Source organism: Melanotaenia boesemani, chromosome 21 (assembly GCF_017639745.1).
Source record: "Melanotaenia boesemani isolate fMelBoe1 chromosome 21, fMelBoe1.pri, whole genome shotgun sequence".
NCBI classification, from domain to species: Eukaryota; Metazoa; Chordata; class Actinopteri; order Atheriniformes; family Melanotaeniidae; genus Melanotaenia; species Melanotaenia boesemani.
In genome coordinates this window covers 15,390,802-15,409,301 of record NC_055702.1, presented here as the reverse complement: position 1 = coordinate 15,409,301, position 18,500 = coordinate 15,390,802, and the positions used below count along the sequence as shown (strand labels likewise).

Below are 18,500 nucleotides of genomic sequence, written 5' to 3'. Positions count from 1 at the left end.
TTATGTCATGAGACCTCCAACGGAGTCGGCTGACTGCATGGTGCCTATGGAGCGCTGGCAGCTGGAGGCATGTGGTGTTTTTCTGCCCATATGAAGTCATTTTGTAACCCTACACCACACTGTACAGAGCCCAGCTAAAGCAGGGAAGCTGCACGAGACACGAGCAACAAAGACTAGAGTAAAAGTAATGAGCTGGAAAGTCAATCATATGAAAATGGACAGAGGACACAAAAACACAACAGCTGAGAATATCCAAGGTTAACAAAAAAAAATCACCTTTAATACATACTTCATCTCTTAGAATAAAATCTTAAATATTTTAGTACTTTATCAGCAGGAATACTTCCCATTGTTTTAATTCAATCTCCTTCTCTATGTAGAGGCTTTTTTCTGTAGATTTTTGTCAAGTTTTATTGTTTTTTCATATTTTCCTGTGTTTTCTCCTCTCTCTTCTATTGGTTGGCTCACTATGGTTCCCCTCTTTGGTTGTGACTTCTCTCTCTTCTCTGCCTCTTTCTCTTCAACCCAAGATCCTCTTCTTCTACATCCCTATTTATGAACTTCTGTGCCTGATAAGGAGAGAAAAGAGATGTGTTGGACAAAGGAGGGATTTGTAAGAGATAGAATTTGGTTCACAGTGGAAACGGACACAGAGACCCCTGAGACAAATGAAGAGGAACAACACAATCGTCTTGGACAAACGTGCAATCATTGCCAAGTCAAAGCATTGGAAATTCCACCAAAATTAGAAATAATATCAGCATAAATTTAGGCTGTTTTCCACTAGATAAACTCTCTAATTAAAATAACTAGACTAATTACTTAAAATGGTGAGTCAGCATGAGGCATTTTGTTTTTATCTGGAGGTCAAAAATTGAGGAACAATGCTGAATTAATGCAGCTCAGAAGTGATTTACCCTAAATTGTGTCATTTTCAACCACTGTCCTCCAGCTTTAAAAGGTTTAAATGTGTGATTTAGTGTTTTTCATCAGGCAAAGCTTCATTTAAACAAAACTGAAATATTCTAAGATCTATTGTACACATACTGAAATTATGCAGAGCAATAGGCGAAGAAATTCTCCTGCAATTTCTGAAATTTAATGTAACCACATTTTTGATAATTTCTTGTAAAAATTTGGTGAATAAATTTATTTTCATTCTTTTTTAGAACCATGTTGTCATTAAGGACCACATAACCTGTCATCTAAAACTTACATCTAAGTTAATGCTGTGCAACTAAAAAAGAAAACCTGCATATTTGTACATTTTTATAGCTGTACCAGGCATGAATTGTAATTACAGAGAACACTGATTTCCAAAAACACATTTTGATAAATAGACATAAAGAGCACATAAAGACAATACTATTCAAAATGGTTGCCTATCATTTATAAGTTGCATATAAACATGTAGTATATGTTGTTTATAACTAATTATAAAGTAGATTTCAAGATAAAAAATTGGGTCATTTTTCTGTAATTCTATTTTATATTATTAATTATGTTACACTGTCAGTGATTGCTCACCTTCTTATGTAAATTTAATAGGTGAAAGTTAACTATTAATTTTCTTTGCCTACATTATAATGTTATAAACTACTATGTTCAGAAGCTGCTTATAAATGCTAAATAGAAGGGATGCCAATGGGCAATCCCCCTATTTAGTGTGTTATTTTTGTGGGACAGGCATCTCCTGCTGCAGACATAAATAACCAAAGGCAGACACTGTGAAGTCAACGCTGACAGCATCCACACAGAGGTGATAGACTCACCTGCATGATGTCACAAAACAAAAATAACATTCAACAGGAGGACGTCACATATAGACAGCAGTGCTCTGAGATCTCCCTTTGTCATTTGCAATTTAAAATGAATTCTCCAATTATGTTAATGAGTAGAGAGACCCCTTAGCACCACATCAGCATGAGTCTGATAACAGGTAGAAACCTGCCTAAGAGCAGTGCTGTACATGAAACAATAGAAAAATACACAAAACATACGCAGAAACTATGTAGTGATACAACTAGTAGCGTCAGCTGTGGAATACCTTGCTTTAGTTACAGGCTAATGATGGTGGGTTGATTGAATTTACTCTGGAAATCAAAAAAGGGGTAAGTGAGTTAATGATGAATAGAGAAAAGTGACAGTAATGGCACATCAGGTTAACGAAAAACAGAATGATACTTGGTAAATACAAATGATGTAATAAAAACAAAGTGACAGGTCAGGATGAAGATTAACTTTGTTAAACTTTTAATGAAAACCTTTAAAAAGATGGCTTTATTAATAAATTAATCAAACAAGAAGTAGAGGTAGAAATTAACTGTTAGCTTCATAAATTTAATAACTCTTTTGTCATTAAAAGATGTTAGAGTGAACATGCAAAAATATAAGACCACTTACTCTCAACGTAGTTGCGGGCAATGAATTTCAACACCTCATCAATGGCGATGACAGGGAAGGAAAGCTTCAGGACCATCATCCACTGCTCTGTGGATAGATGGGTCAACTTGAAGATCATCTGGGGAGGAAAGAGAGGAAATCAGAGCTGGTGGAAAACCCCCACAGACCCCAGAAATTTGAACAAAAAAATTCAACTTTCATAGTAATTAATCAGCTATTGATTTGAGCTGTTGAGAATTGAATGTCTTGACTTACGGGCAGAGGGTCAACATAGATGATCATGAAGTGCAGGGACATGGAGAGGGTCATGGCAGAAAGCAGCCAGAAGTTGCTCCATGGTGGCATGCGCACCAGAGACTGGTTCTCAGACAAGCTTAAAAAGGAAAAAGACACATCTGCTGTGTGAGAAAACCGACCGTTTGTGCAACACCTAAAGCAGATTTTCTTTGAAATCTGTGACTGTAAGCGCTTGGAGTGGTACCTGTTGAGAGCGTTGCACATCTCAATAGTGACCAGTACAGACAGGGCCATGGTCATGGGAGGAGCAGCCTCAAAGATCTCACAGTCCAGGCCGGCGAAGTCCTCGTTCTCATCGTGGCACTGCATGAAGTGGGACTGCACAGAGGAGGGGGGTAAATCAGTGAGCGCAGTAGTGTCATTGGAAGGCAAAATTATACCAGCACAACTACTTACCAGCTGGTAGTAGGTGACACCGGGGCCAGTTTGATCGTAGATGAACCACCAGGCAGCACCACCGACGGTGGCGGCACCAACGTATCCTGAAAGGGAGGAGGGGTAACAGTCATGAGACAGGCAAGTGTTTTTGCTGCATTCAAATAAAATCCAAACAAAATCTGCACAGTCCCACTTACCACCAATGGCCATGTATCTGAAGAACAGCCAGCCAGAGATAAGGGGCTCCTTGGGGGACCGTGGGGGCTTGCCCATGATGTCCAGATCAGGGGGGTTGAAGCCCAGAGCGGTGGCGGGCAGACCATCAGTCACCAGGTTGACCCACAGCAGCTGGACTGGGATCAAAGCTTCAGGCAAACCCAGAGCAGCAGTCAGGAAGATACTGAGGAAGGAAAAGAGGAAATAACAGAAGGAAAGGACCGCTGAGGTTAGCTGCACACAGAGAGAAAGATGGAGTTTGAGTCTTAATGAGAAAGGCCACTCACCAGACAACCTCACCAACGTTGGAGGAGATGAGGTAGCGGATGAACTGCTTCATGTTGTTGTAGATAGCTCTGCCCTCCTCAACAGCAGCCACAATGGAAGAGAAGTTGTCGTCAGCCAGGACCATCTCAGAGGCAGACTTGGCAACGGCAGTGCCAGAGCCCATGGCGATGCCGATCTCGGCCTTCTTCAGGGCAGGGGCATCGTTCACACCATCACCGGTCTGTAGTAAGAGGAAATTAATCATACCTTGTAAAATACTAATCAAAACCACTACAATAACACAAGTGTTGGGTCTGTACTGATATTCAGAGGCTGCAAAGCTCTTACCATAGCAGTAATGTCATCATAACCCTGCAGGAACTCAACAATCTTGGACTTGTGGGCTGGCTCCACGCGGGCAAAGCAGCATGCCCTGCGCACAGCCTCAGCCTGCTCGTGGGAGGGGAGATCGTCAAACTCACGTCCAGTGTAGGCCTTGCCTGAAACATCCTCATCCTCAGAGAAGATGCCAATACGACGGCAGATAGCGATGGCAGTTCCCTTGTTGTCACCTGATATGCAGAGAAAGAGTAGTTTGGTGAAAAGCTGGGAAAATTTCTTTTCAAAATGAGTTGAAAAGCAAATATTTAGCACCATGTTGGCGTGAAATACAAAAGCCTGTAGAGAAAAAAGCAAAGTATTTTGTTTTACAACACTATAACACATACTTACCGGTGATCATGATGACACGGATTCCAGCATCTCTACACAGCTCAATGGAGCCAGTGACCTCCTTACGAGGGGGATCCAGCATACCCACACAGCCAACGAAGGTCAGGTCAGTCTGAGGAGAGAGGTGTGAATAGGGTTGTTTAATCCAACAAGAAATCACAGATACAAGTTTCCTTATCACGCCCACCTGGGTGTCATGTTCTCACCTCATAATCTATAAACTTGGTTGAGTCCTCGAGGTTCATCTCCTCAGGCTTCAGTGGGCTGTCACGGGTGGCAAGAGCCAGGCAACGCAGGGTGTCACGGCCAGTACCCCAGTCTTTGATGACGTTCAAGATCTTGTCCTTGATGGCGTTGGTCAGGGGCACACGGGTGGTGCCAACACGCACATATGTGCACCTGTCAATCACACCCTCGGGGGCACCCTGTGGAGACAGCATCATGATGATTTTGTGTTTTATTGCATCCAGTTTGCACAAAGTGTTGGGGAAAAGAGGGAGTGCCAACCTTAACAAACATCTTGGCGCCACCATCACCTTTGGATGGAGTGCAGTACACGGACATGGACTTCCTGTCACGGGAGAACTCCAGAGTGAAGTTCTTCTTCATGAGCTGCTTGATCACCTGTTGAAGGACACAGAAAGGGGAGATGTAGTAATAAAATAACATTGTGTAATAAAATCTAATCTGTGTAATATCCTTGTCATATTACAGGTTTCAAGAGTAAACTTACAGTGCAGCAAGCATTAGCTCTCTCAATCCTGGACAGATTCTTCACATTGGAGCCAAACACATTCATCTTCTCAACCAGGCAGCACAGGGCAGTCTCAGTAGCCTCACCAACCTTCTCATAGATCTTCTTGGACTGGAAAAAAAAGAAAAAAAAATTGTTTCACAACTTTTAATCCTGAAGTTTCACTGTGGGGGCACAGAGAGCTAGGAGTTTTACCTCATTGTAGTCCAGAGAGGAGTCGTTGCACAGGGCGCAGATAGTTGCCAGCTCAACAAGGCCGTCGTATTGGCTGCAGTTCACCTTGGAACCTCCCTGGGAACTGATGGAAAAGGAGGGAATGTCAAACAAATCAGAGGTGGTCTATGAGCATGAATTGCCTATAAATTATATAAGAGGGCAAAGCAAACCAACTTACACCTCGCCCTCTGGGGTGTATTTGGAGCCAGAGATATCGAAGGCATCAAGATCAACATGGTCTCCCTCAACGTGCTTGACAATGAACATCTGCAGAGAAAGAAGAAGCAGAGATTGTCTTTACTGTGTCTGTCAAAAAATGCCAAAAGCACATGATTCCTCTATGCTGAGATGCCCACCTTGGTCACACACATCTGGTTGGTGGTAAGGGTGCCAGTCTTGTCAGAGCAGATAACAGAGGTGCAGCCCAGGGTCTCCACAGAGGGCAGGCTTCTGACGATGGCGTTCTTCTTGGCCATACGGCGGGTACCAAGAGCCAGGCAGGTGGTGATGACAGCAGGCAGACCTAGGAGAAGTCAGAGAGAATTTTAAGATAAATACAAATAAACAAGCAGCAGAGAAAACAAGAAAATATGATCGCACTGTTTTTTGCACTCCCTCACCCTCAGGGATGGCAGCCACAGCCAGAGCGACAGCAATCTTGAAGTAGTAGACGGCACCACGGATCCATGAGCCTCCATGGACGGGGTCGTTGAAGTGGCCGATGTTGATGGCCCAGACAGCAACACAGATCAGGGAGATGACTTTGGACAGCTGCTCGCCGAACTCGTCCAGCTTGGCCTGCAGAGGAGTCTTCTCCTGCTCAGTGGCAGCCATCTGGTCACGGATCTTGCCAATCTCAGTGGCGACTCCGGTGGCCACAGCAACACCAATGGCCTTGCCAGCAGCGATGTTGGTACCCTGTAGAGATAAAAGGAGAGAAACTAAGTTTGGTGCAACAACAACACCTCAGTTGATAAATTAGACAGTGGTATGCTGCTCACAGAGAAAAGCATGTTCTTCTTGTCCTGATTGACAGCTCTGGGGTCAGGAACAGCCTCAGTGTGCTTGATCACACTGACAGACTCACCTGAGGAAAAGAAAACAAAAAATTATTTAAAACGTACTGCAAAGTTGGGTTAGAAAAGCAACTACTGGCTGTTTTTGTTCTCTTTAGGAAAACTTACCAGTAAGGATAGACTGGTCAACACGCAGGGTGGTGGACTTGATGGAAACAATCCTGATGTCAGCGGGTACTTTGTCACCAACTGTGGGGATTTTAAAAAAGGAAAAAACATTAAAAGGATTTATTTTACTGTCATTAAGCTATTGTGACTGTGTGTATAAGTTATCAAATTCTTTTGGGGGCTGTGTGTGCAAAATACAACCAAAATCAGGGTAAATAAAATATTTTTTTTCCATTTGACTCCTTTATATGATTTATATATAATTATTTTATTTGCATTTGTTGATATGTTTTGTCAAATCTAGCTATATTTTGCACCTCTGCTGTCATAAACATCTCACCATTCATGTCTTAAAGTGAAGGGAACCTCTGAAAGATTACACCACTACCAGTAACTCTATAAATAGCTCCCAGTAATAAGCACTAAAATGCTCAGACAACTTACTCTATGGATCTCATACTGGTCAGAAGCTTTAAGTGACACATGCTTTAACCAATGGGAGTGACACACATATGGCTGGCAGGCCGGGGACAGCCAGCTAATGAGCCAACAGGTGTATACTGACAAATGAACAGGAATGGGCGATGGCAGGCCGGGGAGAAGAGGTGCAGCAGGCGTTGGTCAGGATATTTATATTCATGGTTTCTTACAGTCAGCATGTAGCAGTGCTCCATCCTGCCACATTCACATTGCCTTTAAAAGACACCAGGTGACAACAGCCTTTACGAGGCACATACTGTACTCTGATTTCGTCTTTGATCCTCTAAACAGAGCTGGAAGTATCTCAAGTGTGATCTTGTAACTGACTGTGACCCTCTTGCCCCCTTAATAAAAACATAATCCACACACTTCCAGTGAAGAGTCTTGACAGTTCTTACCAGACACCTCCACAATGTCTCCAGGGACAATTTCTCTGGCCTTGATCCTCTGCACACTCTTTCTGTCAGAACGGTAAACCTTGCCCATCTCAGGCTCATACTCCTTGAGAGCCTCAATGGCACTTTCAGCGTTACGCTCCTGTAACACACACACAAGACAGAAAATGTACAAAAGAAGAAAAAGCCCAAACAAATAAAAGAAATCTACTTGGAGAAAATTAAACCATATAAAGGCACAAATTAAACCTTGAGACACATTTAACGGGGTAAAACGGTGCACGTGAATTCTGAAGGCATGTCATCACGGCTGTTTATCTTTGCTTGGATGTAAACTATACTCCTTTTGCCCTTGGTCTGGTGCTGGCAATGTCCTCTAAGAGGCTTTGAGTCATTACAAACAGCAATTACACAGTGTTGCACAAGTAAGTGATGATACATGAGTAGGTCACATCTGTTATCTGGTGTGCACTCTTCCATCTTAGGCTGCCATAAATCCTTATGGTGGATTTTCTTTCTGTGTCAAATAAACATGATTCTTTCTGCGGAAGGTGAAAAAAAATCTCATTTAGGGTCTCTGCAACAACAAGTGTTTAGGTTTGATATCAAGGTGAAAAAATCTGATTTAAGGTGCACAGCATGGATTTTCTAATAGCCGCTTAGGCAGTTGTTTAAATGAGAAAAACAAGAACATAGCAGCTGGTTTAGAGACTTGGCAAGGACATGATGCAATGTTCCCTCGTTGGCTGATGCCTGGCAGCAGCACCACTTATTGGTGTGATTTGACGCCTACAGTCTTAACATACATGGAACATAATATCTAAAAATATAAGCTAAGCTAAGCTAATATAATATAAGTTGAGATAAGATAGGATTTGCTCAACACACAGACTATTTTGAATGTCAGGTCTGGGCAGAAATCAAGGCAGTAATTGGAACCTCCATATTTGCTGTCATCACTGCAGTGGATATGTGCTATTGCTTAATGGACTCTGTCATGTCACTGACCTGCCACACTCCAACAACAGCATTAGCGATGAGGATAAGGAGGATGACAAAAGGCTCCACAAAGGCAGTGACGGTCTCCTCGCCTTCCTCAAACCAGGCCAGCACCTGAGGGTGGAGTAGCAAAATAGTAAGCCAGTGTAGCAGAGTAGAAACAGTGAGAGATTTCAGATGTTTAACTGGCTTAGAATTAAAAAGAGGCCCTAAAAGAGGAAATAAGTTGTGTAATATCTGAATAATAACAAGCTATATATTTCAAGGATGGTAGAGGTTATCATAATGAGGGAATTTTTGTTTTAAATGTATTTATTATTGGATTCGACATAAGCTGAATGTTATATCTCTCTCCAGGTTCTGTTTTCACACCTGTTTTCATATCTTTTGCGAGCCATCATTGTATGATTACATAATTGTTATTAATTTGTTCCCATAGCTCCTCTGTCCTTCTGATTTCAACTTTCTTTCTAAGGAGGCCCTACCATTCCTTCCTTCAGGCCTGACCTTTCCCGAAGGATTCAGTTTCTCTCTTCAGCTTGAGGCTTTCTTAAAATAAACCCTCACCCTTCAGTCCCTCTACACTTTCTTGACCCCCCATCTCTCACTGGCTTCTCAATATTCGCCTTCTAAGGCTATCGTGACAGCTGGCCGAAGGAGTGAAAACTGTGCATAGCAATTAATACACCTCCTCCAAGCCTTCGCAATCTGTCTCCCCTCTTCTCAAGTTGTCGTCGTTCAAAAATACATAGAGGGGTGGAGGGCCTCGAGGGGATGAGAAGTCATCTTGACAAAGTGGCCTTAAAGTCAAGTTTTGTGCAATAGGCTTGAAATTAGATGTTATTAATCACCTGTCACAGGATTAACAAAGCTGTGACAATATGAATATAATGTAAAGGATGACTGAAAGCAAGTTTTGCATCAGTGCCCCTGAAGCTGTGGTGGAATTTGATGCTTCGACTACATGAACAGCAGGAGGATAACCTGATGAGATTAATGAGTGCTAATGATTCTTGTTTACTTACAAAAGAGATGCAGGCAGCCAGCAGCAAGATCCTGACAAGCAGGTCCTCAAACTGCTCAATAATCAGCTCCCAGATGCTCTTGCCTGAGTGACACAATAATATTAACATATAAGATATGACACGTACAGATCAGTGAAAGATAATTAACTTAAAATAAGCATCAAAGAAGGGTTTTGAGTAGAAAGGAATGTGTTTGCAGGATAAAGTGTGTAGTTAATGCTATATATGCTGCCAGTGATTGACTGACAGTGTCCAGTGGTGAGGATGATGTCACGGCTTGAGGGGATTACATAGTAAAAATGCAGCCTGCATGTTTGTATTTAAGCTCTGCTGTAAAGAAGGGGCCACTCTGAAGGCATCAAATCAGATGTCTAAACTGAAGTTTTCATTATTTTGTAAATGTGCCCAGGTGAAGACTTACCTTCCTCAGCGGGCAGCTCTGGAGTTCAAAAGTGAAGCAGGTGGAGGAGATTAGACACAGAGAGAGACAGAAGAGAACATGGTTGGTGGATGTTCATCAGAGAGATTTTCAAAAAGTTTTGGAGAAATTCTTGACATAACAGGATAAATGTAACTAGTTAATTTGTTTCTTGAACTTCCTGGTGCTTTCATGCACTGCAGCTGTGTGGCTCATATAAAAATGCCAATGTGCTGTATTAGTATTTGACATCATTTCAAGCATAGGCCCCAAATCCTCCATGAAACAACATCACTGAGAAAGCAAGACTATGGCTGCTTAAATAGCCAATATATCCATAGAGTCTAATTTGTTAATCCAGTGCTTATTGATCAGTAGCCATGGTACTAATCGTTTAGCCATAAACCATCTAAGGACCGCCCTATGTCACCCAGCCTAAAATTATCCATCTCTCCTGTTAATGCCCACCCCATACATCACCCAGGAAGCTTCTTGAGCCATCACCTGTCTCTCTCGCTCTCCAGCCATCTTCTTTGGCTATCTTTAAATAGCTCCTCAAAGCCCTCAAAGTCTCTGCTTCTCAATTTCTCTGCATTTCTACCAGCTGTTGCAACTCCTCTCTTAAACAGCATCACCCCAGCTCAACAACCATCTCTGGAAGCTCCACACAGGAAAACCCTTCCAGAGACAATCTTGTGGACTGTAACAACTAAGATGTTTCTTTGACAGTCAAGTGAGAAGCTTCTCAGTGTGGCCTACTTGCCAAACAGGTACTGTGTGAGCATTTCCCCCATCCCCGATGCCCGGACTCTCACCATTGTAGCCGTACTTCTCCAGGTTCTTCTTGAACTGGTCGGGAGAGAGGCCAGTGTTCTCATTCACCCCGAAATAAGTCAGGCATTCTGCCGGGGTCTTTGTGTGTGCGTTCTCCATCCTTTTTGGATAGACAAGGGATTGGGCGACTAACCGTGCCTATCCGTGCTCTTTTACTTCTTTGTTGTTCTCTGCAGTTTTCACCCTTGGTCCACCACCCTCACCTAGAAGTGTGGCACTCTCTAATTCAGGAGTGCTGGACTGACAGAAAGAGCGAATAAGCGCATGCACGCTCAGGGTTTTATACTACCAAAGGGCTTGGGATGGGAGGGACACCCCACTGATACATGCCTCCAAATTCCAGCATGAGCAGACATGGTGTTGGGGTGAGGGTGGGGTTCGAGGTGGAGCAATGGGGAGGTGAGATGGTGGACTTGGACAGGAACTGGGGGCCACAAGGCTTGGATTTGGAAAGGAGGTAATGCAGGAGAGTTGTAGCAAGGGAGGGGGCAGGGGCAAAGGGGGTTGAAGGGGGGGAGTTGTACCGTGGATGAAAATGAGATCTGTTTTTGGAACATGCATGGTCAGTGGAATAAGACGAAGGGAGAAGGTGAGAGAGTAAGACAGGAGATCGTCGAGAGGGAAGGGGGGTCATTGAGTGACGGCTCAACTGGTTTCTGCTGAGGAAGGTGGCCAAGACAGCTACAGAGGAGACCACTACACGCAAAGCAGAGGGAGGGAGTTGGGAACAGTTTAGCACAAGAATAAGCTGGAGGCATCTTTGATGTGGCATGGAGAACGAGCACGAGACACATGTAATTCTCCATCACTGGAAAAAAAAAAACAGGTTTAGTGCACCACAGCTGCATCATGTGCTGACACCTACAAGTGTGCAAGCATTCAAAGTTTTACAGAGACACCAGACCTCATAATAAAACCAGTTAAGTGAGACGTGGGGATGATAGAGATAAGAAGAAAGTGAGTGTACTAGAGAAGAAAGATCACTGGGGGGGACAGGAATGCCGTCGAGGACAGCCAGAGTGTCACACTATCACACCACAGAGGAGAAGGCCAGGCTGCAGATACAGGAGGATCAGGTTTTATTTCTTCATTTTTAAGAGGAAGGCAAGGCATCAGGGAGATATGGCAAAGCTTAAACCAACGCATGTCAGATGATCCTTCAGCTAATGCTATCCGGGGCGGCACAATGGCCTCTTGTGGTGACTTCAGAGGACTGAATTTGTCTTTATGAAAATAACACACCACTTACATTGGGTGAAAACTACATTTAAAAGTGAGAGGTATACTGCTACATGCTGATCTGTTCTGATTTATTATTTGTTTTAAGAGCAGTAAAAAGCCTGCTGGGCAGCACAGAGAGCTCTGTCCACAGACATTCAAGTTGCTGTTAATAATCAATTAACTGACAGGTGCTGCTGTACAAACAGCAGTGATCACAGCTCACTACATCAGACAACTGGACAAGTTTTTTGCACTGTCAAAAGCAACAACAACTTGTTTTCAGTGTGCAAAAATTAAAATATGTTTAAAATGGCTCAATTTGTAACTATGGACTCTCTGAACGCAAACAACTGTCTTCAGTTAGATGTTAGACCCGTGCCAGGCATTTGGAAGTCATATTTGATTATGAACTAGAGTCTGACACAGATAGATTCTGGGGTTGAAAAAGTTTTTTTTTTCCACTTGAGAAACATTGATAGATTAAACTCCTTCCTGTCCAGTGAGGACTTAAAGACAGTTATTGCAGCTTTAATCACTTGGAGGTTGGTTTATTCTAGGTATCTGTACTTGGCCATCAGTCTCTTTAAGCCCATCTGCAGTTGGTACAATACTCAGCACTTTTTACCAGAAAAAGACAAAGACTGCTGTTGTTGCATTTTAATCAAATACAGAATAGATTTTAAAAAAATTTATCATTTTTAAGGCTTTACCTGAGTACACTTCAAACCTGCTCCCGGGTAATTAACAGGTAAGATTGTGCCTTTGCAGCAGCCTTCCAGTGTTAATTACATACCCTCCTTGTTGACATGTTTGTTCTCCTCAGTTATTAACTATATTTAATGCTTTTAGTATTTTATTGTCTTTATACTTAGTCTTCATTGAACTCATTTAAATGTTTTATTTTGTGTCAGCTCCTTTCGCTTTTATATGCTTTAAATTAAACATTTATTTTAGAGTTGTAGTTTTCTTTTCAAACCTCTAAACTCTTTTTCAGCTGAGAGAGTGTTTCAATTCTGATCAACACAGACTGGATAGTCAGGAAACAAAAAATGTAAAGTAAACTGGACCTAAGGAAAAACGGAAACATGTGAATTGTCATACAGTAAGAGACACATTATTTACTGCGCTAAATCCACATGAAAAGAGTTTATACTTCAAAGCAATACAGCAAACCAGGCATTCACCTGGAGGAGGCTTAGCTCTCACCAGTGAGACATGAGAGCTAGGTCCCTACAGAACACATCAGATCCCTTCTGACTCATATCTGAGGAGTTTGGATGCTGATGAACACCTCAAGCAGTTTTTGCAAGACTTTTTGGTGTCCTGCTGGGGAGGCTGCTACTACTACAGGGGTGTGCTGCTGCCATATGAGGATGTGAGTGATCTGAAAAAATGTTTAGGTAGGTGATAAGTGTTAAAGCATCAGTCATACCTATTTTAATGACTTTGACAGGTCTTTGTGTGCACTGTTGTGAAACATTTCTTCAAACTTTTATCAGTTTCCCCCTGTCGCCACTACTGACTACTTAACCTATTCATAACACAAACATGAGCTTGTGCAGCTCCTCCACTGAGGAATTCTAAAATAGGAAATTATTTTTGTGGCAGCTTTCAAGCTTCAGTTCAGCTGCTGATGGCCACCTGCCATGTGGCCTGTTGATCAGGGCCAAGCTCTTGTCAAAAAGGTACAGTACAGTGAAAAATTCTGCATGTGAGTGGAATGGACAAAACAAAGGGGAGAAACATTATTGAAAGCATAATAGAATATAATTTAGAATGTATAATGAAGAATAACAACAGGGTTTTGCTCTGTAAGTTATGAGTGTTCTCTTTTTATATATATATATATATATATATATATATATATATATATATATATATATTGCATTAAATATACAAACACACATGACCAACTCAAAGTGAAACTTATTAATTTGTACCACTGAAGTGGACAAAAATTTGTCACCAAGTCAGTGTTCCCAGACATACTAAAACATTTTATATTTGTTCTGCCCTGCCAGCCTCCCATCTCTGTTTCACCCAGTCGTTTTCCGGGCCTCAGCTGTCGTACAGCCGTTCTGACCTCTGAGATTTGGGGGCTGTGATAGGGGTCGGCCTGTCAGTGTCTCCCTCAGTGTACGGCAGTGACATTTAATTCAATATCCCAGAAGGATAAGGTTTCTCCCTCACTCCCCTCCATTTTCCGCCTCTGTCTATCCTGAAGTATCAGTAGCCTGTGTGTGCAGGGACTCCTTCGGCGTAAGCCCGTGCAAACTGGGACACCCATCACCTCCAGCTCTGACTGGGGTGCTAACACGCCACGCCCTCGTGCCAGGCTGAGGGATCACCATGTGCTACTCTAGCCCATGGAGCACTCCCTACTTCACTTGTGAACTTTATGCGTGTTCCTGGCTCTGTACAAGTGTTAAGTACTATGATGGTTCAGCTGTACACATCTTATGCAATTAAGTGCATCTCTGCTGACATGCACGCCACAAGTAAATTGAGATGGACAAGGTGACGTTTGTTCCTTAAAGATGGGGAGATAAGGATTGCACAGTACACTGCACAGCTGCCGCATCTCGTTCTTTAACAAGAACTTTTTATAAAATAACCTGTAATTTTTAAGCAAAATAATATGGATTTATTTTTTCTAATAGCACAGCAACTTAATAGGCACCATGCAGTAATTGCACCTGCTTGCATCTGGAAATCATGACGTTATTGCCATCTTTATCTTTTATGCAAATGCAAAGCATACCCAAAGGGCCCTTGAGTGAAATTAAATTTAATACAAGTGGTATGGACAGTAAGGTCATAATTAGTACTGGGTAATAAGGGTATGGGTAAAGGAGTTGGTATTTGCAGGGTACTTGTTACAATATTAGCTAATAGTAATAATAGAAGTGGCAGCTGAGTCTCTGAATCCAGAATTCCTCACAAGATATAAATAGAGCAGGTGACACCATGGCAGCACAACAGCTTTGCTGCTTTTCTATGTCAGAATGCTTGCCCCTCGGCTCGAGCTTGTGGGTCTAACTTTCACTTATTGGGTGAAAAGGGGTGTTGGAGGACACGTGTCATAAGTATCCATGCTGCACTGAGGAGTTCCTGGTTGTTCACACCATTCCACACACTATTCTCAATGAGCCACAGGGGAGTTGAAGAGAAAGTGAGCCTGTTGATCAAAAGTGCCTTTCATTTTACTGGAGTGTCGGTTACTTGGTTAGCTCTGCATTTTTAAAAGGTGTGTTGTTCATTTATTGGAAAAAACTTATTTAACGTGGATGCCCCAAGGAAAATATGCTGAGTTTAACAGGAATGCCTACAGAAAAATTGCAATTCATTCATCCATCCAATTGTCCGTTTGTCCATCCATCCGTCCGTTCGTCCATCCATCCATCCGTCCGTCCGTCCGTCCGTCCGTCCATCCATCTTTAAATTGTTTTATATTGTTTAAAAAAGACTTAATTGTAGTTTTCCAGCTACATTTACATGATATCACACTGAATTAACTAAATATATTGGATGAATCCTATAAATTTTGTCTTTTTATTTTCCAATCATTCAAATATCTTGTCAAATTTGATCTCAAATTTATTTAAATATATTAAATATAAAAAACCGTTTACCTTTGTTTTAAACTGAGGAATTACTAAGCTTAATTATTTGATTGATTTCAGCATGCCAACAAATCATGAAGGCATCAAGTGCAAAGCACTGCAGACCCACTTGTCAGCCTCACAATAGGTTTCTGGAACTCTTTCATGTAATAAGGGACTTATATTTCATAACTGACATGCTGTGACTGATGTGTCATAAGCCAAATTCTTGTGGAGCTTCATAATAGTAGTCATAAATTAAAAGGCTTAGTATGTCAGACCAGCATAGCTGTATAAACGAGTATGTACAGTATTTGGTATCATCTGAAAGATGAACTGTAGAAAATATACAACATCTTCAGTGTCTTGTCTATTTTGAGTAGGCTACGCTTATCCAACCAAGACACTATTTCTGGGCTGTTCGACTGTAAATGATGTGAATGCAGCAGCCACAAAAACAGACTTCACTCTAATGATTCATTTAGTTTGATCTTTTTTGGAGCGACTGAATCCAGTAAACCTACACAAATCAGGGTCAAGGTCACATTTCAGTCCTCAAGACTCCCTGACCAACACAGAATTCAGAAACATAATCCCATAGAAGCACCACTGTTAGAACTTGAGACCACGTACTCAATGACAGGTTGTGACCACCAAGGGTGACCTCAACACTCCGTCATCCTAAATTTAAAGTGATGAGGAAATAATTAATTCTGTCATAGACATAGAAAAGGGAGAGTATACATATTTTATAAAACAGAAGTTTGAAGTAACCTCACTCATCAGCTATACATGTTGTCACCCCCTGTTCCTCTAAAAGGAAGGCCAGATGATGGACGTGTGTCTTGGTGAGCAGTGTTGATGACAGGAAGATGAATGGATGCAAAGAGCTCAAGAAATGCCTAAGAAGGAAACAAACCTTATTTGATAAATATAGAAGGACTGAAAAATGATAGTTTTCCACACAGTCCATGTGTAGTAGTAGTAGCAATGCGATTTTTATATGAAATACTTTTTATTTCAAAAGCAGGGAATCATCACAGCTCTGCAGAGAACTTAAATAAAGCTGGAGTGAAAGCGTTTTCTTAACCATCTTGTTCTGTTTTTATTTAATGAGTATATATCCAGTGTTAAAGGAACTCAATACTGCCTCCCTGTGGACAGTAGTATAGACACAAAACTCAACAATTAGTGAGAGCTGTAAAACATTTAAGCTTCTTAGGTTACTTGGCCATGACTCGTGCTCTGAACTGTTGCCAAATATTTAATTCATCTAAAAAGCATTCTATGTAAAATAAAGAATTTGGGGCTATTGTAATTTATGGTACATAACAGAAAATTAAGCAAGAGATGTTACTTTGTTTGGAACTACGATTATCTAAAATGACCAAAAGTGGAAATTTGTCCTGTGATGTGAGGTATTCACTTTAGATGGGATAGAATACAACCCGACCAATCCCATAAAGAGAAATTATGGAATAAGATTTTACCTCCCCTAGTCGTATAACTTAGAAATTACTGTGGAATATACAAAAATGTCCTTTTCAAACCATACTTCCATATATGGCCATACTATTTATATATATTTTTATTTTCTTGGAATAATTGCAATGTACACTTAGTAAGTCCTTCTGACGTCTCTGGAGGTTAAACTTTGTTCATGTTAGTAAAGTAAATAAAATATGGCAATGTTAATATCAGTGCTTTAAAAATAAAAGCCACAAAAAGTGAAACCATAAGGCTAATCACCCATCCTTATTTACATCAGCCCCCATTAGGACTGAGAATTAGGCAAGGCAGTTTATTTGTATAGCACATTTCATGTACAGGACAATTCAAAGTGCTTTACATAAAACAAAGACATTACAGATATTAGGAATAGTAAAAGGCATCAACACATAATCACAATAAAATAATAAATTACATTAAAATGATTAAAAGCAAGATTAGTTAAAAAGTTACTGTGCAGATTTCATGCATAGGCGCATGAGAAAAGAAAAGTTTTTAACCTGGATTTAAAAATGTCTACATTTGGGGAAAGTTTAATCTCCACTGGCAGTTTGTTCCATTTGTTTGCAGCATAACAGCTAAATGCTGCTTCTCCATGTTTAGTCTGGACTCTGGTTTGGACTAGTTGACCAGAGTCTTTGGATCTAAGAGCTCTACTAGGTTTATATTCTCTGAACATATCACAGATGTATTCTGGGCCTAAACCATTCTGGGATTTGTAAACAAGCAGAAGGGTTTTAAAATCTATTCTGTGACTGACTGGAGGCCAGTGTAAAGATTTCAAAACTGGTGTGATGTGTTCAGATCTCTTAGTCCTGGTTAAAACCCTAGCAGCAGCGTTCTAGATGAGCTGCAAATGTTTAATGCTCTTTTTAGGAAGTCCTGTTAAAAGACCATTACAGTAATCCAGCCTACTGGAGATAAATGCATGGATGAGTTTCTCTTGGTCTTTCTGGGAGACTAAACTTTTAATTCTGTTGATGTTTCTGAGCTGGTAAAAAGCTGTCTTAGTGACAGCTTTGATGTGGCTGCTGAAAGTCAGATCTGAGTCTAACACTCCAAGGTTACGAACTTGATTGGTGATTTTAAGAGCCCGAGTCTCCAGGTGTTTACCAATGCTGACCCTCTTCTCTTTGCTACCAAACAGAATAATCTCAGTTTTGTCTTCATTTAATTGTAGAAAATTTTCCTTCATCCAGGTGTTTATTTGCTCCAGACACTGACACAATAAGTCTATTGGACTGCAGTCATCTGGTGACAGAGACACATAAAGTTGTCATCTGCATAACTTTGATAATTAATGCTATAGTTCTGTAATATTTTACCCAAAAGGAGCAGATACAAGTTGAACAGAAGAGGTCCAAGGACTGACCCCTGGGGACTCCACAAGTCATGGCCACTCGCTCGGATTCATAGCTGCCGATCGTAACAAAATAACTCCGGCCTTCTAAATAGGACCTGAACCAGTTAAGAACCGCTCCAGAAAGTCCAACCCAGTTTTCCAGCCTGTGCAACAGGATTTTGTGATCTACAGTATCACAGAATTAGTGTTGCCGGTAGTTGCTGCAGC

At 41.4% G+C, this 18,500-nt stretch overlaps 1 protein-coding gene across 2 annotated transcripts; it reads right to left on the bottom strand.

The window, feature by feature from the left end:
• Nucleotides 1-253: 253 nt before the first annotated feature.
• atp2a1l (ATPase sarcoplasmic/endoplasmic reticulum Ca2+ transporting 1, like) lies at nucleotides 254-10,846 on the bottom strand. Of its 2 annotated transcripts, XM_041973808.1 has the most exons (24): nucleotides 10,580-10,846; nucleotides 9,768-9,785; nucleotides 9,347-9,429; nucleotides 8,331-8,435; nucleotides 7,326-7,464; nucleotides 6,448-6,528; nucleotides 6,265-6,350; nucleotides 5,884-6,181; nucleotides 5,620-5,786; nucleotides 5,442-5,530; nucleotides 5,243-5,345; nucleotides 5,027-5,158; nucleotides 4,801-4,917; nucleotides 4,500-4,718; nucleotides 4,294-4,405; nucleotides 3,910-4,133; nucleotides 3,582-3,802; nucleotides 3,276-3,478; nucleotides 3,097-3,182; nucleotides 2,885-3,018; nucleotides 2,659-2,776; nucleotides 2,404-2,521; nucleotides 2,048-2,093; nucleotides 254-569 (listed from the first exon to the last, which is right to left on the bottom strand). In XM_041973808.1, exons 1-23 carry the CDS (start codon nucleotides 10,695-10,697, stop codon nucleotides 2,089-2,091), a joined length of 2,976 nt encoding a protein of 991 aa, XP_041829742.1. In that variant the 5' UTR covers nucleotides 10,698-10,846; the 3' UTR covers nucleotides 254-569; nucleotides 2,048-2,088. The 2 variants fall into 2 exon arrangements, with proteins under 2 accessions (XP_041829742.1, XP_041829740.1); XM_041973806.1 differs by lacking the exon at nucleotides 2,048-2,093.
• Nucleotides 10,847-18,500: the final 7,654 nt, after the last annotated feature.